Source organism: Dipodomys merriami, unplaced genomic scaffold (genome assembly GCF_024711535.1).
Source record: "Dipodomys merriami isolate MVZ:Mamm:240054 unplaced genomic scaffold, mDipMer1.0.p SCAF_15, whole genome shotgun sequence".
NCBI lineage: Eukaryota > Metazoa > Chordata > Mammalia > Rodentia > Heteromyidae > Dipodomys > Dipodomys merriami.
Genome location: NW_027202826.1, coordinates 9,411,838 through 9,438,250, shown reverse-complemented (window position 1 = coordinate 9,438,250; position 26,413 = coordinate 9,411,838). Strand labels below are relative to the sequence as shown.

The window sequence follows — 26,413 nt, the reverse complement described above, 5'->3', positions numbered from 1 at the left end:
ACAATTTTTTTCTTAGCATCTTATGACTTTTGCCCCTTTAAATCTTCGATTCTCCTTTCTCCCTCTTTTTCCTTTATGACTTACTGATCTTAAATGTCCTTGCTTCACAGGTGTTTAGACTTTTCTATGTAAGTAGTATAAAATATATTCCACATTTCTGTCGCATAGTTATAGTGAAAACGTACTAACCTGCGAAGTATCCTGACGTATTTCTAATCAGAACTGGGCAGAGTTATGCTCATGTTAGTAGATTAGTTAGTAGATTAGTTGATTTAGCTATTTCACTATTTTTATTCTTGTGCTTGACCTTAGAAGTAATTCTTAAACAGGTTACATTGATGAATTGTTAGAAATAAAGATGGATATGGATCTGTCACTTCTAACAAATCCCATTTGGAAAGCTTGTTTGCGTTCAGGACTGGCCCAGTGTGGAAAAAAAAAAAGTTGGGTTTTTTTCTATGACCTTTGTTGCTTGAAATTTTTGGATGTACCATGGTTAACAGCAAGTTTTCTCTTTTCCTTAGATTCATTTCAAAGAAGGAAACTAAAATTAAAATGTGCTAAAGTCAGTCACACTCACCACAGATTCAAAGCCCAGCACTTAAGGAGTTAATGTATCTTATTAGGGGGACAGGAAATCTGGCAACTATTGCAGAAACTAGACCTAATGGTGCACACAAACAATTTGTCAGTCTTCTTAAATGTGAATAGCTTTCCGCAGAGTGGCTGCTCTTGCTTTGTTTGAACAGGCTAAACTTTTCCTTTTTGGACTTTAAATCTTAGAAGTGAAATGTGATCCACATATTCAATCAAAATCATTTAATTCAAAGCATATTTTGATTGGAACAAAGTTGACATGGAAAGAAACTTTAGAATAAAAAAGTTGAAAGGACTTTATATCATATATTTAGCAGGAAAATTTGAAACAGTTCTAATTAGGCTGAAAAAAACAGCTTTCTTCAATGTAAATTACAAAGGTCATATATCAATGTTAAGGAAACATTACCACTAGTGTTTGAAATCCAGCACATGCAAACATAACAGGCCAGTTCATTTTAAATATGTGTGTGTACATGTGCAGGAAGAAAGCTGTATTGCATTTATTTCAAATGAAAAATACCTAACTATCCAAGTTTATAATTTTGTCTATTATGTTCTTGCCAATTCAAACATTAACTCCTTTATACATATTACTGCGTACATTCAGATGAATTCAAACTCTTTTTATTTGTAAGTTAAAATTTTGCAAAATTAAAATTTTGCAAAACTAATTTTTTCCTTTTAAAAATTAAAACGTTAAGTATATCTCATGGTTAAATGTACTGCAAGTCAGAGAGGTAATCAGGGATTTTTAGTTTTGAAGTGTGTGTGTGTGTGTGTGTGTGTGTGTGTGTGTGTGTGTGTGTGTGTGTGTGTGTGTGGTGTGTGTGTGTGTGTGTGTGTGTGTGTGTGTGTGTGTGTGTGTGTGTGTCATTTTTGCACCTCAGCACTGAGCCTGGCCTCCTGAAAGCCCAGACAGAGATATAGTGCATAGGGTGCAGAATTGTGTGTCTGGGTTGTTTCCTTATGTGTACATAGTTCTGTGTCCTTTTACTTGCACAAATTTTTTTCTCTCTCTTTTTAGTTTGTGGTGCTAGTTAACAAACCTAGAACCTTTCTTACTAGTATAAGAATTATTCCTATACCTAGAAGTTTAAAAATATTTGATATTTTCATTAGATTTTTTAAAATAATAACTTATTCCATAGATATCACTTATGATCTAATTTTCCTTCTGAATGGAGTGGTATGATAAGATTTAACAATGGGATAAAGAAAAGTAGCATAAACCTGGAACTTAAAAGCATGAGAAATTAAATCATTTATAAATGTAACTTCTTTGTCTTGTGGTAAACCATTATCCAATAGTTCTTTTATTGATTGAAATTGGTTTTCTTTGAATTTATATTAGTAAACTTATTTTTGCAGAAAATTGCTAGAATATCTCTAAAGTATACATTGATTAATTAAATGTTTTACTTTATAATTTTTATTCTGAAATAGCTTAGAGTATTTTAGACAAAGCATACTATTAAGTTATCACATTATTTGACTTTGCTGTAGAAAAAAGGAGTCATTTCATATAATGTTTTTTATCAATAAATAATTCATTTCCTTAATGGGTTAGGTGCAGGAAAACATAGATTACATTCTTTCAATGAGATTTATTGTTAGACATGTATTCATAGATGTTGTAATTATTTCTGACATAGGGTTATGCAGTTATTTATGAATAATTTACTGTTATCTTTCTAATATATTAAAGCTTTAATTTGTTGATATTAAGTATGAGGACCAAACAAATGAAAGTTACTAATAAGTGTTTGTATTTGACATCTGTATACTGTACTTTTTAGCATATCTCAAGTGTTTTATTCTCAGCCTAATAGATCTCATTAAAAAAACAGATATCAGCCCCAAGACAGTTTGTCAAGACTAATATAAGTCCCCCTGGATTAGATTGACAATTTGTGCAAGGCTTCATATAATAGTCTTTTCACAGTCTTAATTTGATCCTTAACAATTGGACATTAGTCACTGGTTTATTTTATAATAACTCAGATGAGTTGAATAATATTGTATTGTGTTGGACAGTGCAGTGGCTTTCTTTTTTACACATTTTACTCAGAGCTCACATTGGACGTAAATATGTATCAGCCTTCTAGGGGAGGACAAACAGTTGACTGGTTGGCTCTGAGAACAGCCTGGGAAGAATGTTACTACCCCCTTGCTGCCAACCATATTTAACTCCAGTCTTAATGAGGACGGTCTGTCCTCAAGGCTTTGAGAAATCCCAAATGCTTAACACTCTGCTGGCGTGGTGTGTGTGTGTGTGTGTGTGTGTGTGTTGCTGTGTGTGTGTGTGTGTGTGTGTGTGTGTGTGTGTGTGTGTGCGTGTGACTAAAATTATGGACCTAAATAAAATTTTTGTACATAGTATTTATTTACAAATTCTTTAACATGCAAAAATGAGATGAATCGTAATGGAAACTTTTTGATTTATTTCTTTTGAATCTCAGAACAAGAACTTACAAATAAAATGTGATCCCAGAGCATTTCGTTTTGAACTGTTCTGTGTAATATTCTTTTTTTCCCCCTTCCTTTCCCTTGCTTGTCCTTCCCTTTGCCCTCTTCCCTCAGGTCTTTCATAATTGTAGTGGTCTAGTTAATGTGTGCTTTGGATGAGGCAAGTTGTCATGCAGGGATATGAAAAGGATATTGGGATGCTTGAAATCCCAGTAATGCAAGCATTAGTATGCTGAGGCAGGAGGATCTCCAGGGCAGAAAACAACACCTGACTGAAAACCACAACCACAGGAAACAGAAAAGAATGTTTAAGCCTTAAACTGATGTTGTATCAAAAATGACTTCAGAACTTCTTGGAATTGTCTTTATGTATCATAATTGTTTCTTTGGATTCCCCCCCCCCTTTTTTTTTAAGCTTTGGTGTATTCTAAAAGATGCTTGAAGTTGCTTAGGGGCAGTTTATGCTTATAATCTAGATACTCACAAGGCTGATCTGAGCCAGGTAGAAAAGTCCATGAGACTCCTTAACGCCAATGAATAAACCAAAAGTCAGAGTTGAGGTATGGCTCAAGTGATAGAACATCAGCTTTAAGCAAAAAAGCCCATTTCGAACTAAGGTCATTAGTTTGTGCCCCAGTATGGGTACCAAAAAAAGAAATGCTTGAGGCTAATGAAATTTTGTTTAGTTTAAAAAAATATCTCGTTTGTTTATGAATGTAACATGTTTATCAGCCTCTGGTATAGGGTTCCTCCAGTAATTCCATGAATTGCTGGTGGGCCCCTGGCTACAGCTCAGGCAGAATGTGGGGCAGCTGACCCAAGGCTTTGTAGAGGTCTCTACAGCAGGAGATGAGCACACAATGTCAGTGGCGTTCTACCAGCGTTTTCCCTTAAAATCTGGGGTAGGGTCAAGATGTAAAGCTCAAAGCATGTAAATCTATCCAACTTCACCAATTTGAATGGGCACCAAGAAGTAATTGACCATTAGCAAAACTCATTCTTCATTTGATAACACATAAAATAAAATTACCCTAGTTTTTCAAACTGTAATATTGAAAAAACTCATTTGTACTTCATCATTTGCTGAGTCTTCTAGAATATTATCGTCTCAGATCACAGCACCATAGACACTCAGGAGACTTCTGGCTGTTTTTATCTTATTAAACAATTTTGAAATCATTAATTTTTAATTAGCTTGGATGCAGGGATTTTTTTTATTGTTTCAGTAGTGGGTATCTATGAACCAAACATTTTTTATTTAAACTACTGGCAAGAGTATTAGTTACATAAATAAGTACAGGTTCTTTCCAAGAATACAGACTGAGTTAGCATCACACAGCGCCATGACACTTTTTTAGTAGAGTTAGAGATACTTCATGTTAATCTATAATAGCATAGCTTTTCAGGGGTTTATTAACTCAGATTTTTGAACAACAACCAAAAGGGATGAAAGCTTGAAGATGTGTATGAGTCCTTCCCTGATTGAAAGTTCTAATTAAGTGAATTGGAGAAAATTAACTGAAATTAGCTGTCAGAAAGTCACATTTAAATGAGTGATGAGCTAGTCTGGCAGTAAACATTTAAATGATATAAATTGCCATTTAAGTGTATGGTTTAATGTTTGTCATGCATTAATGTGACATGAGACTACAGTGACAATCAAGCAGCCTGCTCTAATTTGAACATATTTAGGGCTTTTGTATGGAGTGCGCTGCACACAAATTAAGACAATTGCTGTTTTTATGTGTCACTTTAAATGAGGGCCCTCCTCCCCCCCATCTCCAACCACCCTAAGTTCATGAAACAACTGTGTCGTTCCCATGTGCAACTCATATTGATAGTTCCTGGATTTTCAAATTCATTTTAAATTTATGGACTTAATGTAGGACTTTACCTAAATGCACTATAAACCCTTTCTTTTATTTTCTCAAGAAAAAATCTGAAGTAGACTTGTGCTTTTTTTGGCCCCTTAATAAATGGACAAGTATAATTTTGATGATAGTTATCTAAATCAGTAACTTACACAGTTGTAACTAGCTGAGTATTTTTTTACACACATTTCAGTTATAGTTGGGAATGCAAGAATTGCCTAATGCCTAACATTTTATTTGCAGAATCATATTTCATATTTTTATAGCATTATAGTCCCATGTCAAATGATACTAAATATTATTTGTATTTAGTGATAAACACATTTCTTTTTCATGGACACTTACTTTAATAAAGCATGCATTTATACAAGGGTACACCTGTGAATTAATAGAATAACTTTTGTTACAAGATTTTCATCTTGCTGGCTGCTTACTTGGTTGCTTGCTATTGAAGTTAGTTTGGGGAATGGAAATGTAGCTCAGTGGTAGAGCATGTACTTATTACATGGAAGGCCCTGGCATCTAAAAAAAATTTTTTTAAGTCAAAAGATCAACCTACAGGTTGCTATCTTACTACATAACAGTGAACTACAGCAAAAAATACACCAAAATCATTCCCCCCTTTAAATCTAAATATAAGAATTTTAGTGAGATACTTTATCAGATTTAACTTGGTGTTGGTGTCCTTTTTTAGTGGTCATACTGGGGCTTGAACTCAGGGTCTCAGGCTCTTGCTTGGCATTCTTGTTAAGGTTGGTCCTCTACTACTTGAGCCACATCTCCACTTTTTGGCCTTTCACTGGTTAATTGGAGATACGAGTCTCACTGCCTCTTTTGCCCTGGCTGGCTACAAACCATACTCTTCAAATCTCAGCCTCCTGAGTAGCTAGGATTACCAGCAAAATTGGTATACTTTTAAATAAACTATGGAGTTTAAATTTGAGAATTCAATTTTAATAGCAATTATTTAATGGTAAGCCATTTTGTTCAACGTTTACATTATTTTGAACAATAGTCTAAAGAGGAAATTTGAACATGGTATAAAGATGAATAACTCCTTAAAATAAGTGTCCACTTTTTAAAACTCTCAATATTTTATTTATTTATTTATTTATTTATTTATTTATTTATTTATTGGTCGTGGGGCTGGAACTCTGGGCTTGGGTGCTGTCCCTCTGCTCTTCAGCTCAAGGTGAGTACTCTACCACTTGAGCCACAGCGCCATTTCTGGTTTTCTAGTGGTTTATTCGAGATAAGAGTCTCACAGACTTTCCTGCCCGGGCTAGCTTTGAACCGTGATCCTCAGATCTCAGCCTCTTGAGTAGCTAGGATTACAGGCATGAGCCACTAGGGCCCGGCTTAAAACTCTTAATATTTATAATTTTAGTAAGTTGAACATTTACTGGTACCTATTGAATTTTGACACAGTGCTAGTATAGTAAATGGGATGAATAGGGAGCGGATGTGTGACCAGTGTTTCAACTGAATACTTGATTATGTTCATTTGTTACTTATTATTGAGCATTTTTACGTTAATAGCATAAAATATTTGCTCTAGTTTCAAACATATTGAAACCTAGAAGATACTTTAGTATTTGTAATTATCACCAACAAAACCTGATTGGCTACCACCAAAACTCAAAGAAATCAAATAATTTGGTTATGTTTGTAGTATACAACAACATGTTTTAGTTCTAGAAAAACAAATATCTTGAGTGGACAGTACACTTTTAATGTTTTCCAACTTTCTTTCCAAAAGTAATCTTTTTTTAAAAAACAATAACAACAAAAGCAATCTTTACATTGTATGCCCTCCTCTCATTGAAGCATAAATTGAGTACCTGTAAAGCCTGGGTTATGAATGTGACCAAAACAAGCCCAGTCCTGTTCTTTACAGTGCATACAGGGAGAATACAGCAGTTCAGTGTGGCAAATGCCAGAAAGTCTAATTATATGTGAAAGAGGACAAGTTCCAGTAAAAAGTAGGTCATCAGAATCTTATTTTATTTTTATGGTGCTAGGGATTGAACTCGGGGTCTCACACATCCTAAGTACCACTGAGCTACGGCTCCCAGCCCGTTTCTGTCTTTTGTTTCTCTTTGAGATTAGATCTCACTATATTGCCCAGGCTGGCCTCAAACTTGCAGTTTTTTGCCACAGATCTTGAGTAGTTGGACTAACAGGTATAAGCCATCACACGTGGCTTTCTAGTTTAGTTTTAAATTTTAGTTTGGTGTTAAACTTTATTGTTTGTAATAATTACCTCTCTACGTTTAAAAATAGAATTCAACATAATGACAAAATGATATGATCTGTATCTTCTTTTTTTCAGGCCTTGGAAAGTGAGTTTGTTTCTTGCCAGCTTCACCAATGGATTGACCTCATTTTTGGCTATAAGCAGCAAGGTCCTGAGGCTGTGCGGGCCCTTAATGTGTTCTATTACTTGACCTATGAAGGTGCTGTGAACCTGAACTCTATAACTGATCCTGTGCTGAGAGAGGTAAGTCCTCTGACTGAGACAGAAACTGCTAATCTAGTCTTCCGACTGAGACAGAAACTGCTAATCTGGAATCCTTAACCCAGATGTCCTGAGCTACCATCTTCCTTATTCTTTCACTTCATTGATGGAAGGATGACACTGGACTTTATCAGGATAACCTATCAATTTATAATCTATCATGGACTTGAACCCAGGGCTTTTCTCCAACAAAAAGTTGCCTAAATCTAAAATGAGAGCTTTTTCTATTATGGACCCTTAAGGGATTTACAGTCATATTTATAATTTTTATAACATTGGTGGTTACTGATATGATTTAAAATATTAGGAAAAGTAATTCATTAAGGAAATATGATCATAAGTGCAGTAAAACATTTACATTAAATACGTAAGTTTGTAATTAACCATATAGATGTTAATAGTGGGATAGAAGTCTGAAACTTTACTGTCAGATCAGATTTGTTAAGTATTAATGAGACTTGTTTTTATCCTTGTAATGTCTCTTCAAAGGTGAAACATTCAACATAGTTTTGCCAAATACAGTATTCACTAAGAATTCCCTAGAATATCTTGCCTTCTTTGTATATCCATTCTCAGTATACCTCCTTTTAAGTGTACAATACCTCACATGAGAAAATATAGAATCGATCAGACAGAAACCCAAAGGTCTACATAATTTTTAGGGCCCGGATTCTTTTTAGAGCAAATGTATATGTTCCAAATGAATTCGCACTATAGAACTGGGGTTTTTTGTTTAATATACTAGCATATTATTGATGTTGCTATATATAACTTCTAGTTACAGTTTTGAAGTTCCATAATATTCCATGAAGTTTCTATGACATATACTTACCACCATTTTTCTCAATGTAGGATACTACTTATTTTTATGACATCTCTTGAGGCATCTAAGATGGTATTACTAGTTTTCCCTTTTACTTTTTTTTTTTTTTTTTTTAAATTTTTTTATTGTAAAGATTCTATACAGAGGGTTACAGTTACATGAGTGGGGTAATGAGTACACTTCCTCTTGAACATTGTTACCCCCTCCATTGTTTTCTCCCTACCATCCCCTCCCTCCCTCCCTTCCCCAAGGTTCTTTTTTTTTTTTTTTTTTTTTTGATTGTGATTAAGTGATTACTTAATTTCCGGAAATTCACAGTATTGTGGAATAATGATGCTCATTTAAAGTCACACGTTCATTCTAACTTTCCTGGAGCAAATTGTCTATCACAGTCTGTAATATATAACGGTGTTCATATGTTATATACCATACACGTGATCAGCAGCATGGGGATATTTAGTAGTGGTTCAACCAGATGAGTGGGAGTTCTTTGTTTCTTAAGTCCTGTTAGTTTTGTCATATCACCTAACATTTTGGATTTATCATCCGCTTATCAGGGAGACCATGTACTGTTTGTCTCTTCGTTCTTGGCTTACCTCGCTCAACATGATTCCTTCTAGCTCCATCCATTTCCCTGCAAATGCCATTATTTTGTCATTTCTAATGGCTGCATAATATTCCATTGTGTATAGATACCACAATTTTTGGATCCATTCATCTGTGGTGGGGCATCTAGGTTGTTTCCATATCCTAGCTATTGTGAACAGTGCTGCAATAAACATGGAGGTGCACGTGTCCTTGTATATTGGTTCCTGTTGTTCAGGGTAGATGCCTAGAAGTGGTATGACTGGGTCGTAAGGGAGGTCAATCTTTAGCTTTCTAAGGACCCTCCAGACTGCTTTCCAAAGTGGTTGTATGAGTGTACATTCCCACCAGCAGTGTAATAGGGTTCCTCGTTCTCCACATCCCCTCCAGCATTTGTCGTTGGCTGATTTGTGGATGTGGGACATTCTGACTGGGGTAAGGTGGTATCTCAGGGTTGTCTTTATTTGCATTTCCTTCACCACCAGGGATGATGAACATTTCCTCATGTGTTTCTTTGCCATTTTTATTTCTTCATTTGAGAAGTCCCTCTTTAGTTCCCTTGCCCATTTAGTAATTGGTTTGTTAGGTTTGGGAGGGATTAGTTTCTTGAGTTCCCTGTATATACAGGATGTTAACCCCTTGTCTGATATATTGCTGGTAAATATTTTTTCCCAATTAGTTGGTTGTCTTTCTAGCTTGGTTGCGATAGCTTTATCTGTGCAGAAGCTTTTTATTTTAAGGTAGTCCCATTTGTCGAGTCTCTCTCCAATTTGTTGTGACCCTGGGACTCTGTTCAGGAAGTTCCTTCCTGTGCCTATTAGTTCAAGTGTCTCTCCTACTCTGTCCTGCAGTAGTTTCAGAGATTCAGGTTTAATGTTAAGGTCTTTAATCCATTTTGAGTTGATGTTGGTGCATGGTGATAGGCTGGGGTCCACTTTTAGTTTTCTGCATGTGGCTGCCCAGTTTTCCCAGCACCAGCGGTTGAAGAGGCTGTGTTTCTTCCATTGTATGTCTTTGGCTCCTTTGTCGAATATCAGCTGGCTGTAGGCCTGTGGATTTATTTCTGGATCTTCTATTCTGTTCCATTGGTCTTCGGGTCTGTTTTTGTGCCAGTACCATGCTGTCTTTGTTATTATAGCTCTGTAGTAGAGTTTGAAGTTCGGCATGGATAGCCCTCCCATATTGTCTTTATCCCCTAGAATTGTTTTGGCTATTCTGGGTCTTTTGTTGTTCCATATGAATTTTTGGACTGTTTTCTGTATTTCAGAGATGTACGTCATTGGGATTTTAATAGGAATTGCGTTGAATTTGTATATTAGTTTTGGAAGTATTACCATCTTTACTATATTAAGTCGGCCTATCCAGGAGCATGGGAGGTCTTTCCATTTCCTAGTGTCTTCTGCAATTTCTTTCTTTAACTTTTTATAGTTCTCATTAAATAGTTCTTTTACATCTTTGGTTAGGTTAATTCCTAAATATTTTATTTTTCGGGAGGTTATTGTGAATGGGGTTGCTCCCTTTATTTCCCTCTCTTCCTGTACATTATCAGTGTATAGGAAGGCAACTGATTTTTGTGGGTTTATTTTGTATCCTGCTATTTTGCCAAAGTGATTTATGATTTCTAAGAGTTTGGGGATGGAGTTTTTGGGATCTTGGAGGTATAGTATCATGTCGTCTGCAAAAAGGGATAGTTTAACTTCTTCTTTTCCTATGCGGATCCCTTTAATGTCTTTTTCTTGCCTTATTGCCCTGGCTAAGGGTTCTAGGACTATATTGAAGAGGAGTGGAGACAGTGGGCATCCTTGCCTTGTTCCTGATTTTAGGAGAATTGGTTGTAGCTTTTCCCCATTAAGTATAATATTGGCTATTGGTCTGTCATAAATGGCTTTTATTGTTTTTAGAAATGTTCCTTCTATTCCTATTTTCTCCAGAGCTTTTAGCATGAATGAATGTTGAATTTTGTCAAAGGCCTTTTCTGCATCTGTAGCGATAATCATGTGATTCTTGACCTTGGCTCTGTTGATATGTTGGATTACATTTATTGACTTACGTATGTTAAACCATCCCTGTGTCTCTGGGATGAAGCCTACCTGGTCATAGTGAATTATTTTTTTTATGTGTTTCTGGATTCTGTTAGCTAGAATCTTGTTAAGGATCTTTGCATCTGTGTTCATCAAGGAGATTGGCCTGTAGTTCTCCTTTTTGGTTGGGTCTTTGCCTGGTTTGGGGATGAGTGTGATATTGGCTTCGTAGAATGAGTTTGGGATAGCTCCTTCCTTCTCTGTTTCTCTGAAGAGCTTGAGGAGTATGGGTATTAGTTCTTGTTTGAAGGTCTTATAGAATTCTGCTGTGAATCCATCTGGTCCTGGGCTTTTTTTTGTTGGAAGACTTTTGATAGCTTCCTGTATCTCATTATAGGATATTGGCTTATTTAATTGGTTAACTTCTTCTTTGCTCAGTTTGGGCAACTTGTATTTCTCTAAAAATGCATCCATTTCTGCCCGATTTTCTTCCTTTAGAGAGTATAGCTTTTGAAAGTAGTCTGTTAGAATTGTTTGGATATCTTGGGTACGTGTGGTGATGTTTCCCGTGGCATCCCTAATCCTATTAATATGGGTTTCCTCTCTTCTTTTTTTAATTAATCTAGCCAATGGGCCATCAATTTTGTTTATTTTTTCAAAGAACCAGCTTTTTGTTTGGTTTATTTTGGTTATGGTTTTCTGATTTTCTAATTGGTTAATCTCTGCTTTTAATTTGGTTATCTGGCTTCTTCTAGTAGCTTTAGGTCCCATTTTTTCCTGTTTTTCTAGCTGTTTTAATTGCAACATGAGATTATTTACTTGGTCTGTCTCCATTCTCTTGATGTGGGCACTGAGGGCAATAAATTTGCCCCTCAGGACTGCTTTTGCTGTGTCCCACAAGTTTCTTTGTGAGGTGTTTTCATTTTCATTGAGTTGTAGGAAATGCTTTATTTCTTCTCTGATCTCTTCTGTTATCCAGGCATTGTTAAGGAGTGTGCTGTTCAATTTCCATGTATTGGAGAAATTTCTGCGGTATGCTTTGTTATTGAGAGCTAGTTTGATTCCACTGTGGTCAGATAGGATACAGGGGATTATGTCGATCCCTTTGTATTTGCTTAAGTTCCTTGCATGAACTATGATATGGTCTATTTTGGAGAAAGTTCCGTGAGCTGCTGAGAAGAATGTGTACTGTGTTGTTTTAGGGTGAAATACTCGGTAGATGTCAGTTAATTCCGCTTGCAGTATGGCCTCTCTTAATTCGGTAGCTTCTTTGCCAATCCTCTGGTTGGTAGACCTGTCCTTTGGTGAGAGTGGTGTGTTAAAGTCTCCTAGTATTATCGTATTGGGATCTATTTTATTCTGTAAGTTTGAGAGCATTTGTTTGACATATCTGGGTGCACCAATATTTGGGGCATATAAGTTGATGATGGTTATATCCTCCTCTTGGATTGTTCCCTTTATTAATATGTAGTGTCCGTCCTTGTCTTTCTGTACTGATTTTAATGAAAAGTTTATTTTGTCAGATATCAGGATAGCTACACCTGCTTTCTTACTGGGGGCGTTTGATTGGTAGATCCTTTTCCACCCCTTCACTCTGAGTTTGTTTGTATGTTTGGCTGAGAGGTGGGTCTCCTGAAGGCAACAGATGGATGGGTCTTGTTTTCTTATCCAGTCCTCAGTTCGTTTTCTTTTAATTGGCGAATTCAGCCCATTTATATTAAGAGAAAGTATAGAGAGATGCATTGTTGTCCCTGCCATTCCGTTTTCCTAAGTTTTTCTTTTTTCCTTTCCTCCTGTGCTTGCTCAGTTAGACTTTGAGTAACGCCTGTTTGGGGCAGGCCCCAGTTCCTGGCTGCTTTCTTCAGGTTGTGTCCCCCCTCTTAGAATTCTTTGTAATGCTGGCTTAATGTTTATGTATTCATTTAGTTTTTCTTTGCTATTAAAAGTTTTCAGTTCTCCATCAAATGTGAATGCTAGCTTTGCCGGGTAGATCAGTCTGGGTTGGCAGTTATTGGCTCTCAGGGCTCGTATGGTGCTTTCCCAGGCTTTTCTTGCATTCATTGTTTGTGTGGAGAGATCTGCAGTAATTCTTATTTTTTTCCCATTGTAGTATAGCTCCTTCTTCATTTTTGCTGCATGCAGGATTGTTTCCTTATTATTCAGATCTATCATTTTTACTATAATGTGTCTAGAAGTGTTTCTCCTGGGGTCTTGCTTGTTGGGTGTTCGATAAGCTTTTGTGATGTAGTTAAGATGGTCGTTTTTGAGGTGGGGAAAATTTTCATTGATTATATTGTTAAATAGGTGGTGCATTCCCTTGCTCTGGAATTCCTCACCTTCGTCCACTCCAATTATGCGAAGGTTAAATTTTTTAGCATTATCTGCTTGCTCTTGAATATCCCTTTGGTTTAATTTGAGTAATTTTTCCATATCTGTCACTTTTTGGTCCAGTTGGTGTATTCTGTCTTCTGTATCTGACACTCGACCTTCCATTTCATTCACTCTGTTGACAGTGGCTTCTATTGTGGTTTGCATGGAGGAAATGGATCCCTTTATGGATTCAATGTTGGTTCTCAGAGTACTGATCTCACCTCTCAATGAGGTATGCATTACCTCTAATTTGGCGTTTATCTCACTTCTTACTGAGGTTTGTGCAGCTTCTATTTTTGCATGCATCTCTTGTTTGATACCCTGTATCTCTTTGGATAGTTCATCCTTGTGCTCTTTCAATTTCTGATCAATTTCTCGCTTTATTTCTTGAGTCATTGCCTCCAGCAACCCTTGGAAGTAGCCTTTGTCTTCCATTCCTGCTTTGCTCCCACTGGGGCTCTCCCCTGTGTGGCTGCTGGCTTTTGAGGTGAGCTTGCTGTCCTGGGTGGTAGTAAACCTTGTGATTTTTCTCTGTGATTTTCGCATGGAGGTTCAGGAGACTGCTCTTCAATTTTGTTTTGGTGTGTCTGTCTTTGCTTGGTTGCTGATTCTGTATTGGTAGAGAGAGTCTGTGCCTGATCTGGGTTCTGTTGGGAGCCTATTTCCAGCTGCTATTCTGACTTACTTAGGATTCTCAGGTCTCTGCTGTAGATTGCTGGCAGTTCCCGCCTTTGGAAGGGTTGAGCAGCCTAGACTGCTTGTGTTTGCTCCTACGGGTACTCTTGTGAAGAACAGATGCTCTGGATGCACTCTCCCAAATGCTGGAGTCTGCTATGGGCTCCTGATGTGTTTTTGTTTGTTTGTTTTGGGCTGGTTGTGGGCTTGAACTCTAGGTTTGGGTGCTGTCCCTCAGCTTTTCAGCTCAAGGCTGGCACCCTACCGTTTGAGCCACAGCACCACTTCTGACCCTTTTTGCTTTTGTGATGCTGAGGAATCAGATCCAGGGCCTCATACATCCAAGACTATCACTCTATTGCTGAGCCGCCTTAACAGTCTGAGCTCCTGCTTACTATCAGGTGCTGGTAGCCTGTGTTGCCCAATTCCCAGTCTAGGGTATATGGGTGGAGTTTTGGTGGGGTTTGGGCTTCTCTTGTCCTGGGCCTCCAGGTCTTTTGTTGTCACAGGCGTGCTTCCCCGGGGAGTGTTGTTTCCTGGCTTTCTCCCCTCTGTTGAGGCGTATGCTCAGCTTTTTACTTCAATTGGGAGGAGTTGGTTGTGTTGTTCAGGCGCCGGATCCCCGGGCCTGGTTCCGGCCCCAGCCTGGAGCGCGCTTGTTAGGCCTGTGCTGATGTGTATACCACCTAGGTTATGCAGCCTGGAGCGCACTCGTTAGGCCTGTGCTGATGTGTATACCACCTAGGTTATACAGCCTGGGGGACACAGTTCAAATTTCTTCTACTGTTGGTAGTCTTGACCCAGGGGCGCTGTTCCTGGCTTGGGCATTTAAGCTCCCTTCCAGGGGTGCTCTTGCTCTAGCCTGGCCAGCTGAGTGTGCTCCACGGGCTGGTGGAGCTCTCAAACAGTTCCCAGTTTTAGTGGGTCCTGTGGTCCGGGTGTTGGGGTAGGGAGTCTAGGTCAGGGTCTGGGGATTCCCTCCAGCTCTGGTCTCCCTTGAGGGATACACTTCCCCTGTGGGGTACTCACCCTGGAGCTGGTTGTTTCTGTGTGGTGTAGGTCGTCAGTTGTTGTTGCAATCCGGGCTGGGTTGGGCGGTGGTGGCTCTGTGTGATTCTTTTCTGTCTCTGCCTCTGTCGAAGCTGTCGGGTCAAGAGTGTCCCCGCTCAGACAGCTTCTTCGCGGTACCTCTGGGATGGAACCTCTCTGCTCGGGTGGAGAGTGCCGGGTCGTTGCGGTTGCGATCGCGATCGGGCGGATGCGCTGCTGGTGCCGAGCGGCTTTGGCGGGATGGAGCCTCTCTGCTCAGGTGGAGAGTGAGGGGTGGGGGTGGGATCCTCGTGGAGACTCCCGGGTGGTAGGCTTCTCTGTTCCTGGCGATCTGCTGTTCTGTAAACCAGTACCTGGTGATCTGAAAGCGGCCCCCTGTGTCTCTGCTGTGTCTCTTGGGGCTCCCGCAGCCCCTGCCGGGCCGGCTGGCCGGCGGCTTGGCGCACTGCCGCGCGGCCAGTAAAGGTTGGGGGAGGGGTCTTCGCTTTTCTTCTGAAATTCTTCTTTTCCTCTGTTTCTTTTTTGTTATTCTCCGCCTCTGGTTTTTCTCTGAGTGTTCGTCTTTTTGTTGTTGTCGGTCTCTTGGGGAGATTAAGCGTTGGAGCTCGAACTCTCTTTTTGGTTGGAGAGAGCTGTGGCGTTTCCCTACTGCCCCGTCGCCATCTTGGTCCCCCCTTCCCTTTTACTTTTTAAAGTGTTTTTGATATATGCTCAGAAATATGATTACAATACTATGTGGTAATTCATGTTTAACTTCTTTAGGAACTACCATCCCAAATAAATTTATTACTTTTTTTCATGCTCATCATTTTCTGCCAACATGTTTTAAAACTTTCGCCTTATGTTTTATTGACTTCTTTTTCTTTCCTACAATCCCAAGTGATTATCAGAAAACTGGTAGTTTTTTATTGTTGTTTTCTTTTGTAGTTTAAGGACTTGAACTCAGGGGAGTGTCATAGAGTTTCCTGTCCAGGGGGACTTTGAACCACAATCCTCATATCTCAGCTAAGTAGCTAGGATGACAGGCATGAGCCACTGGTGCCCAGCTTAACTGGATAGTTCCACTCATCACACCTAGTTTATTTTTATATTATCCATATATAGGTATTATATATATTATATATTAGATTATGTGTTCATTGAATAAGACTGGCCTAAGTGTGATTGTCGGTCATGGGGCTTGAACTCTGGGCCTGGGCGCTGTCCCTCAGTTCTTCAGCTCAAGGAGAGTGCTCTACCACTTGAGCCACAGTGCCACGTACTATTCTGTCCAGACTGGCTTTGAACCGCACTCCTCAGATCTCAGCCTCCTGAGTAGCTAGGATTACAGGCGTGAGCCACCAGCACCCGGCTGGATGATATTCTTGAAATAAGAACGTATCTCTTACTTAGTACTATTAGTATAACTACACATATTGATTCACAAAACTTTCTGAATTCTCATAAAATAAATAACATTCAGACCTATTAATACGTCCTCTCCGTAACATTGGTCACTGCTGTCCGTGGTGTGGTGCAGTGTGAAACTGTAGACTAATCAAACAAATTTGATGTAGATTTGAATCCTGTGTTGCCTACTGGTGGTACTTGGGTCTTTCCTTAACCTATATTTCCTCAAATATAGACCCAAAGACTAGGTGAGATGCATGCATATAAAGTTCCAGGCATGGGGGCCTGTGGGATCACACGTAGAAGACAAGTATTAGTTCCATCCTTCTTGCTTTCAAGATTGAATCCTTTGTTGGGAAACACCACCAGAAAGGAATGTGAATGAGTGGTCACATCATACGAGTATAAAATGTGGACCCCATGGAGAAGTTAGGAAAGGACATCTTCCAGGGGAAATTATTCAGGGTCCATTTGTGAGGCAAGAAGAACACAGAAAACATGGATCAGTCACTAATGTTTTTGTATTTTTCAACAACCTCTTACTATGCCCAAATACATAATAAAGCTAAAGGTTGAAAAGCAAGTCTTGTCCTTGCTCAGCTGAAGTTCATCATCCAATGGGAAAGCAGGGATAAGCAAACAATTAGACTACCCTGTGATAAATTCAGTATGGAGATAATTATGCATGCATGCAAAGCACAGGGTACTTGGGTACTAAACCTAAGGTGATGGGATCCAGGAAGTCTCTGGGAATTGGGAGGCTGTAGCTACACATGAAGGATTGATTAAGATCATTGAGTGGAGCCATGGGCCCAGGATATCTTACACCAAGGGCACTGCATTAAGGTTATTGCATATAGAAGAGATCATGGCTATAGAATATGCACCACAATCTAATCCAGGGATATTGTCCCCACAGAAAGAAATCCCTGCATTCATTAGCAGTCATTGTACTGGAGACTTTTTGTGGGAAACTGTTTGACCATGTTTCATTGGAAAGATCCAGAAAGAGGAGAAGCATGTCAGACACAGGAAAGGAAACATGTAACAGACTATCAAGTGCTGTGGAGAAGTGAAAGGGAACAAAATCCAGAGCTCAGACAGATAAGGCCTGGGCAGGAGGGAACACTACAGCCTCATCTGACTTTAGAGGGCAGATGTTTAGCATGGCATGAGGACTGTATAAGTCAGTGTGAATGACTGAGGTGGGCAGGCAGCATCATTATCTACGTGGGTTTGTAAAAAGGGTGAGGTAATAGTTATAGAAATATCTGAAATGGTGATGGATAATTAATAGGTGCTGCTTCTCCTTCCTATGTTGTTTTCTGTGTTTTCCCTGGCAGTATAATAGACATAGAAAAAGAGTAGAACAGAGTAGGTGTGTGTGTATGTGTGTGTGGGCAGAGAAACATAGTGACATTTTGCATGAAAGTATGGAACAGTGTATACAAAAGGATAGAAGGGTTGCCAGTGAAACAAAGGAATGTTGATGGAATGATGAAATGTGGAGATAGTCTGGATTGGGCAGATAGAGAAAGGCAGGAAGGGACTGATAAACTGGTATCATTTATTCTTTCATTTATGTGTTCAGTAAATGTTCATGTCGTTCAGGGTACAGAAAGGAGATGAGCTGGGTGCCCCTGGCTCATACCTTTAATCCTATTTACTCAAGAGGCTGAGATTTGAGGATCGCAGTCTAAAGCCAGCCCAGGACAGGGCATGAGACTCTTATCTCCAATAAACTATGAGAAGACCCAAAAGTAGAGCTATGGCTCAAATGCTAGAGCGCTACCTTGAGCACAAAAATTCAGGGACAGTGCCCAGGTCCAGAATTCAAGTCCCAGGACTGGAGTGAGGGAGAGGAAGAGAGAGGGAGAGAGAAGGAGAGGGAGAGGGAGGGAAAGAGGGAAAGGGAGAGGGAGAGGGAAAGAGGGGGAGAGAGGGAGAAGACAGTAAAAGTCCCTTCTGTTTGGAGCTCACATTCTAATGGTACAAAGAATAAACACCACAGATTCTGATTTCAGTTGTGATGTGCACTCTGGAGATAATGGGAGCAGATAGATGGTACACAGTGACCTGGTGGTAGAGCAGGATTTTAGAGACCTGGGCCACAAGGACACCCAAGAGAGGCGGCTTCCAATCCCCCAGCCACTCATATACCTGTAAGCCCAGTCTGGCAGAGCCTGCCACAGGCCCTTGTAAAGCTTCCATTGTTGTCTTCTAATTTATGAGCACATTTCGTTATCTGCTCACAATCACAGTAATGGTACCAAGATAGACTTGTGCCTTTTGGAAAAAAATACATATACATATACATATACATATATATATATATATATATATATATACACACACACACATACATACACACACACACACTATTTTAACCAGTTCTGTTCAATTCATTTTTTTCTTCTTTCTGTTCCCTACTACACATGTAGTTCAATATAGGATATTTCTATGTTCATAACAGTTATACATACAGGCTAGGCATCCCCATACAAGCCATGTATTTACTCCTTGGCAAAAGCTCCATTTCTCTTGAGAAAGTTGGGAGTTCTTCAAGTGAATGGTTAATACATATGGCATAGCAAGTGATCATAAAAATAATCTCTCTATAAAAAGAGCACTAAACGATAGAAATAATAACCATAATAGGAAGAAGAGTAATCAGAGAAACAGCCTGCAGCACATTAAACTTTTATGTTGTTTTTAATTTTTAGAAAACAGCTGGGTTATCAATATACATGTCCGCATTTACATATATCACACACCAGAAAGAATTTTTTTCAGGCAAATATGCTAATACTTTTTCAAGTATCTTGTGACCCTAGCTAAAGGTTACATTCTTATCTTTAGCTGTTTATTTTCACAGTCCACTTTGCTCCTTTTATTCTTCTCTTTGGTACAGTTTTTTTCTTTCTTTCTCCCTTTGTTCTCATAGTTTATTTCCTAGCACTATATATATTTGGTCATAGACAATGAGTGAATATTAATTTTCTGATTTTTCTGTTGAATTTGGTGTGGTTTAGTCACTTTTCTTTCTTTCCAACAAATCTTTTTTTATTAAATATATTTTTATTGGAAGATACTGTACAGAGGGGTTACATTTTCATGAGTAAGGTAATGAGTACATTTCCTATCGAGCATTATTACCTCCTCCTTTGATTTTCCCCTATCATCCATTCCCTCTCCACCTCCCCAACTTCTCCCTCCCCCACCCCAAGATACAAAGTTCGTTTTCAACATAGAATCTTGTACATCTCATTGCTACAATGGGTCAACTTGTATCCTTATTTCAGCATTTTGTTATTTCCCTTCCCCTCCCCAAATTAGAAAAATATATATACAAGATGCAGAGCACTGGAATCAAACACAGTGAAAACAGAGTTTTCCAACATAATCTTATTAATAAGCATTTTCAACTATTTGATAAAAACAAAATCAAAGAAGTTTTTAAGAGAAAATTGGGATAGTTGAGTTCTGGATTAGTAATGAGCAGGAAATATATTTCATATATACATGTAAACATACATACATATATACACATACATACATATGTATGTATGTATCTGTAGCCCTGGAGTTGAACTCAAAAAAGCTTGTTAAACAGGCACTCTACCCTGAACCACACCTCCAACCTTTTTAAAACTGGTTATTTTATTTTATTGTGGTGTTATGGGGTATTTAACTCAGGGTAAGATACTTGGTAAGTAGGAATCCTACCACTTGAGCCATACCCTCAGCCTCTTTTTGTATTGGTAGTTTTGAGGTCGGTTCTCATTTTATGCCTAAGCTATCTTAGGCTGTGATTTTCTTTTTTTTTTTTTTTTTTTTTTTTTGGGTCCGGTTGTGGGGCCTGAACTCTGGGCTTGGGTGCTGTCCCTCAGCTCTTCAGCTCAAGGCTAGCGCTCTACCACTTGAGCCACAGCGCCACTTCCGGCTTTTTGCTTATGTGGTGCTGAGGAATCGAACCCAGGGCCTCATGCATGCAAGGCAAGCACTCTACCACTAGGCCACCTTCCCAGCCCGGCTGTGATTTTCTTATGTCAGTGATCCTCTTATGTCTGCTACCCTCTGTTGCTGAAGAGAATAGGCGCATACCACTGATCCTAGCTATTGTTGAGGTGGGTGGAGTCTTATGAACCATGTCAGCACAGGTTTAGATTATATCTTCACTTCCTGTTTGGGCATCTGTCTGGATTGTGATATTCATCTATTTTTTGCTTTTCACCATAGCTGGATAACAGACATGCACCATGTAACATAATTGCTTTCCACTGAGATGGAGTTTCATGCATGGACTCTTCTGTTTAGCCTGGAAGCATGATCCTCCCAAACTCAACCTCCCATGTATCTAGGATGACAGATGTGTCATCATGCCCAGCCCTCGGTTAAGTAGGGGTTTTGCAGAAGTTTTTGCCTGCCTTGGTCATGAACTGAGATACTCTTGATATCAGTGTCCCATGGAAGTAGGATTCTAGGTGTATTGCTACTAGCACCTAGTTTAGTATATTTTTATTATGAAGAAAACTCTTAGGAATCTAATTTTACAAAACAGTTACATAATAACTCATTTGTTTTATAAACTATTTCCTCCTTTCTGAATTCACCTTTCTGGTTGTTTTTTAAATTTGAACTCAGAGCTTTGGTCTTGCAAGAAAGGTGTTTTACCACATGAGCCATGCCCCAGCCCATTTTGCTTTAGTTATTTTTTACATAGAGTCTTGCATCTATGCCCAAGCAAACCTGGACTGTGATCCTCCTATATCCTTCCCATGTGGCTGGGATGGCAGATGCACCACAACTTGTCCTGGTTAACATAGTGTCTTGCATGATCTTGATTCCTGCCGCTTGCCTAGGACCACAGGAGTGACCCACCATGCCTGACTAGATTTCACCTGTTAATTTCCATATAAATGGTATTTGCTAGACCTAATAGTTGAGAACTCATTTTCTATACCTTAGTATCTTAATATGAAATAATTTATTGATTGAGTTTAGTAGATAAGAAATAGGTTTTTTTAAAGCTCTGTATATGTACATACGTAAGTGTGTATATGAGTATAATGTGACGAACATTGAATATGAGAGTACAAATAAGGAGCAGCTAACCCAAGGTAAGAACAGAATAACTTATAATCTTAGCTACTCAGGAGGCTGAGATCTGAGGATTTCTTATCTTCATTTAACTTGCAAAAAGCCAGAAATGGAGTTGTGGCTTACGAGCTAGAGCTCTGGCTTGAACATAAAAGCCAAGCAAGAGCACAAGACCTGAAGTTCAAGTTCTAGTAGCAGCACAAAAACAAAACAAAACAAAGTAACATTTTCTAGTGTGGGTGCAAATATGAAGAAAAAGATATGTATTTTATAAGGATAAAATACATGTTATAACAATCTATCACTATTACTTATCCTTTTCCCAAAAGAATAATTGATTAAGCATGAAAATATGGCCAATTAATAGTTGTTCGTAATAGCAAAAACAAAGGAAAGTAGATAGCAGAAATGTCTAGCAGTGACTAAGAACTGTCCAGCAGTGTCCAGAACTGTAGGCAAATGCACACAGCAGTATGTTGTATGTCATTAAACATATCGCTGTAAGGTGCATTGCTAGGGAAATGTATTTTCCATGTTACAGTGAAAAAGTTTGTGAAATATGAAATAAAAATGCACAGGGAATTATGGGCCTCAAAATGTTTATGACTATTATTATTTCTGCTTAGCGAGATCACGGAATTCCTCTTTTTTTGGCAAAAATGTAGTTTAATGGAATTTTCCAATAATATTTTTGTACGTTTTTTTATTGTAAAAATACTGTACAGAAGGGTTACAGTTACATGAGCAAGGTAATGAGTACATTTTCTATTGAGCATTGTTGCCTCCTCCTTTATCTTCCCCCTACCATCCCTTCCCTCCCACTTCCACAACTACCCCCCCCCACTCCCCCCTTCACCCCCCACCGCCAAAGTTGTAAAGTTAATTTTCAACATAGTGTTTTGTACATCTCATTGTTACAATGGGTCAACCTATATCTTTATTTAGGCATTTTGTTTTTCTGTATTTTGAATGCTGTTTCTCTTTCAAATTGGGAGTGGGGGGTTGAGAGGAAGGTGGCAGCAATAATAACTTTTCCCTTTTTGAAGAAAAAACCCTGCTTAGAAATCTGCACCAGTGATGTATGTGATGTGGAGGTGTGGATAACGCATCTGCAGTACTTTTTGTGTGAGTGCTTTCTGGGTTTGGCCTCTGTTATCAAAGTTGAGGGTTACCAGGGAAATGTGCCTCAGTATGATAAGGAAGAAATGTTAAATTATCTCACAGATCAGAGTATCTTTACTCTAAGTTTTTCTTTGTCTTGTTACCTAACCCACTGAGTTATATCCAAGAAAACTTCTGGCCTACAATTTGAATTCTAAATCCCTAAGTTCATTACTTAGTGGTATGGATATGTGTTGATATATATAAATATGTGTGTTATATGGAGAGCAGTTACATAAAAGGATTTTCTAAGTAATGTGTACTAACTATAGAAATTTCAAATAACACAAAAGCACAAAAGAATGGAAGGCCTCCATTCCCAAATGTGGGCCATATTAATTTAAACTGTCCCAGCTATAGCAGTTCCTGTTTGATGTGGTTTGATACTACAGAAGGAGCCTTGCTCCTTACTAATGCTGAAATTCTACCATTATTCTGTCATTTATTTGGTTACAAGTCTTCTTTCAAAGAATCCCAATCAGTAAGTTTCTACCAGGATTGACAGTAGGTGCTGATAAAAGGAACAGTATAGCCACAGAGTGAGCCGGGCCAATCCCTGAGCAGATCCTGGGCTGGGCCTCGTAAGGCAGAAGGGTTGGTGCCCAAGGCCAGAGCCTTGGTGACAGGGGCCGGCTTCACAGCACACCGCTTCAACAGCACTGTTGTCTTTGATTTTGCACTGCGAGCTGTACTTAGTCACCACAGTTTCGCAAATCAGTCTCTTCAAGCAAAAGCGGATGCCGTTTATGTTTATGTGAATTCAGAAATTAACTAAACTTAACTGATTTCCATTTGAAAATGGATCTCAACTCCATCTACGAAGATGGGTATTACAGAGGGAAGGGAAAAACCATGACATTTCTCACTTTAAAGAATTATATACAATGGGATCCATAACATGGAAATAAATCCTGAAAATTTCCCCTAAGTTGTGTTTAGTGTCAGTGGTTGGTTTGGCCTCTTCCAAATTTATCCTTCCAAATGCTGTTTTAGTAACTCATAATCACTCAGATGGTCTGTTTTCCAAAAGCAGCAGCAGCAGCGTGTAAGTTTACATGACCCCGTTACATGACAGCAGTAGCAAATCAGATATCTTATCCAGGGAAAAGCATTTTTGGCTTAGAATCCCATCACTGTTTTGGTGGGAGTCAGCAGCTCGGATCAGCTCCAGTTCTGCAGAACACTGCCGTGAATCTTTCCCAAAGCATAAACACAATTGGTATTTATAGCATTGTTAACATTGGTTAAATACTTGGAGGAGTGGTCTGGAAGCCTGCTTTACCGCAGGTGGCTCTAGAATCTGTGTGATGACTTCAGGCAGATTTAGGAGTAGAAGATTACAAATGGTTGTAGCAATACGGTAAATTAGGAGTAATGAATGAAATAAGTTGCAATTTTATGTAGCTACAACTCAAAGTGTTATAATTCTAAAAACTTTTAGCCAGAAGTGTGTTACACAGATGGCTTACTTGACACAGTCCAGGGCAGAAAAGCCAAATAAATGGTAAGGATTAGTCAAGTCTTAATTGAAAACCTACATGAAAAATACTGTCAAATTATGCCAGACTTTTCTTGTACATCAAAACCATAATAATCAGACAGAGGTTCCTTAGTCAACTGGGTGACAGTGAATCTAATTTTTGTATTTTACTCATCATTAGACTTCCTAGTTGGGTAGGTAAATAAGAAGCTAAATTACATAGCCAAAGATATGATGCAAATATATAATATTTTACAAATTTTTGAAACCCTGTCAGTTCCATAAGAAATCTGAGCCATGGTTACATTCCTGGCTTCCGTCATAAACCAGTTTCTTCCAGGCAGTCTTTATTGTACCCTGGGCATTGGCATATGACGCATATTCTGTTATCACTACTTTGTTCTCTGAATTTCAACCAAATATAAGGGGTTAAAATGAAAACAAATGCACTGCTTTGAAAAATCTCCATAAAAATCATGTGCCAATCCAAGAGTTTTGTAAATTTTCAAAATAGCTTTCTTTCTAGTAAAGAGCAAGTTAACTTAGAATTTAATTGTACTTTTAGATTTCATTATTACTGCAAAGAAGTAACTGAAGTCCCCTTAGTATTTGGGAAATACTCAAGTCAGGTACAAATTTACTAAATGACTGTGAACTACATTGTAAGAGCAAGTTTGTCATCTTACCTCTCTGGTAACCCTGCCTCTCTCTCTCTCTCTCTCTCTCTCTCTCTCTCTCTCTCTCTCTCTCTCTGTGTGTGTGTGTGTGTGTGTGTGTGTGTGTGTGTGTGTGTGTGTGTGTGTGTGTGTGTGTGTGTGTGTGTGTGGTCTTCTGTGATTATGGTCCTTGAAGTCAAGATTTTAATTCTTTTCTGAGTCCCACTTTGGTGTTCTGGCACAACAGATGTTCACAAACATTATTCTGAAAATAGAGTACATGGTTGTTACTAAATAAGTGATTGATCAAATGACTGTATCTTTTCATGACATAGTTTAACCATTGTGGGCTAGTTTTGAGAAATAGCTTACCCATGTAATGCGGTAAATAATCTCTCCTGTTTTACTTTTTTCTTTAAGAATGTCTTATGTGTTCACTACGTTTGCCTTTTGGTATTGGCCACCTCTTTGAAGACATTCCACTTATTTTTCTAGTCAGGCTGCTTTATCTACTTGTTCCCAGTAGCCAGAGAGGGAGGTGTTTTGAATGAGCACATCAATGCTCTAGATGGAGATACAGTTTGAAATTATCCATGAACACAGTGCCGCCGAGCATTATTGAGTGACGTTTGTTTCTGTTGCTTGTGTCTGCTCTGACTAGCTGGTTTCTTTCAGATTGGCAGCTGGGATTATGCTATAGTAGATGGACAGCTACAGGAACTGAGATTGCAGGGAGGCTGGGCTGGGCCTCCATTTCAACATGCCTGGAATGTGTGGACTTCTTTACAAGGCACTGCTGATGGAAATCTATGCATATTCTGGCACATTTTAATTGCTTTATTTTTTCCCTTCATACTTCCATCATATTATTTGTGTAGATAGGTTGGTAAAAAACACTCATCTCCTCACCACCCTATCCAAATTGCTTTCTTTTTCCAGGCTTTTTATCATTGTATACTTAACTTTTAAAATGTTTCATTTATTTTTAGCAGGCTGCTCTTCTCCACCGGGGTGGAGGTGGGGGTAGGTGGGTGCTGATCATAGGGCTTGAACTCTGGGCCTGGGCACTGTTCCTGAGCTCTTCAGCTCAAGACTAGCACTCTAACACTTGAGCCACAGCACCACATCCAGCTTTTTTTGCTTATGTGGTGCTAAGGAATCAAACCCAGAGTCTCATGCATGCGAGACAATCACTCTACCACTGAGCTACCTTCCCAGCCCTCTGTGTTATTTTTGAACCTTATAACATCTTGATATGTAATATGTTTCCAGTTACCTGGTACATTTTAAATGCATGTCTTTTTGAGGAAAACATAATGTTTACTTAAAAAACATATCTTTCTAAATATTTAATTAATCTTAAATGATAGCAAAATATTAAGAAAACTAAGGGCTCCTTAGAATGAAATAGATATAAGTTAGAAAATATGCTCATTATAACAGATTCCACTTTGTTAACAAGATCTGTTGGTCAGCAGTTTTTGAGTAGTTTATCAACTGATGAAGTATGTTTCTAGAACCTAAATGTATAAATTCATAAAGTTATGTCAAATATTGGCAGACCCATTTTAGTCTTTTAGACTTAGTTAGTTTTAGTTTTCTTTCAGACTGGAAATTGTATGTTACTCTTTATTCCAAAAATAATGCA

At 38.6% G+C, this 26,413-nt stretch overlaps 1 protein-coding gene across 3 annotated transcripts in view; it reads left to right on the top strand.

Annotated features, from left to right (window-relative positions):
• Lrba (LPS responsive beige-like anchor protein) overlaps positions 1 to 26,413 on the top strand; it is a 445,034-nt gene that overhangs the window by 368,375 nt on the left and 50,246 nt on the right. For all 3 annotated transcript variants that reach the window (XM_070022191.1, XM_070022190.1, XM_070022192.1), the window contains exon 48: positions 7,270 to 7,437. In XM_070022191.1, the coding sequence (XP_069878292.1) occupies positions 7,270 to 7,437 (168 nt within the window). The remainder of the gene's footprint in view (positions 1 to 7,269; positions 7,438 to 26,413) is intronic.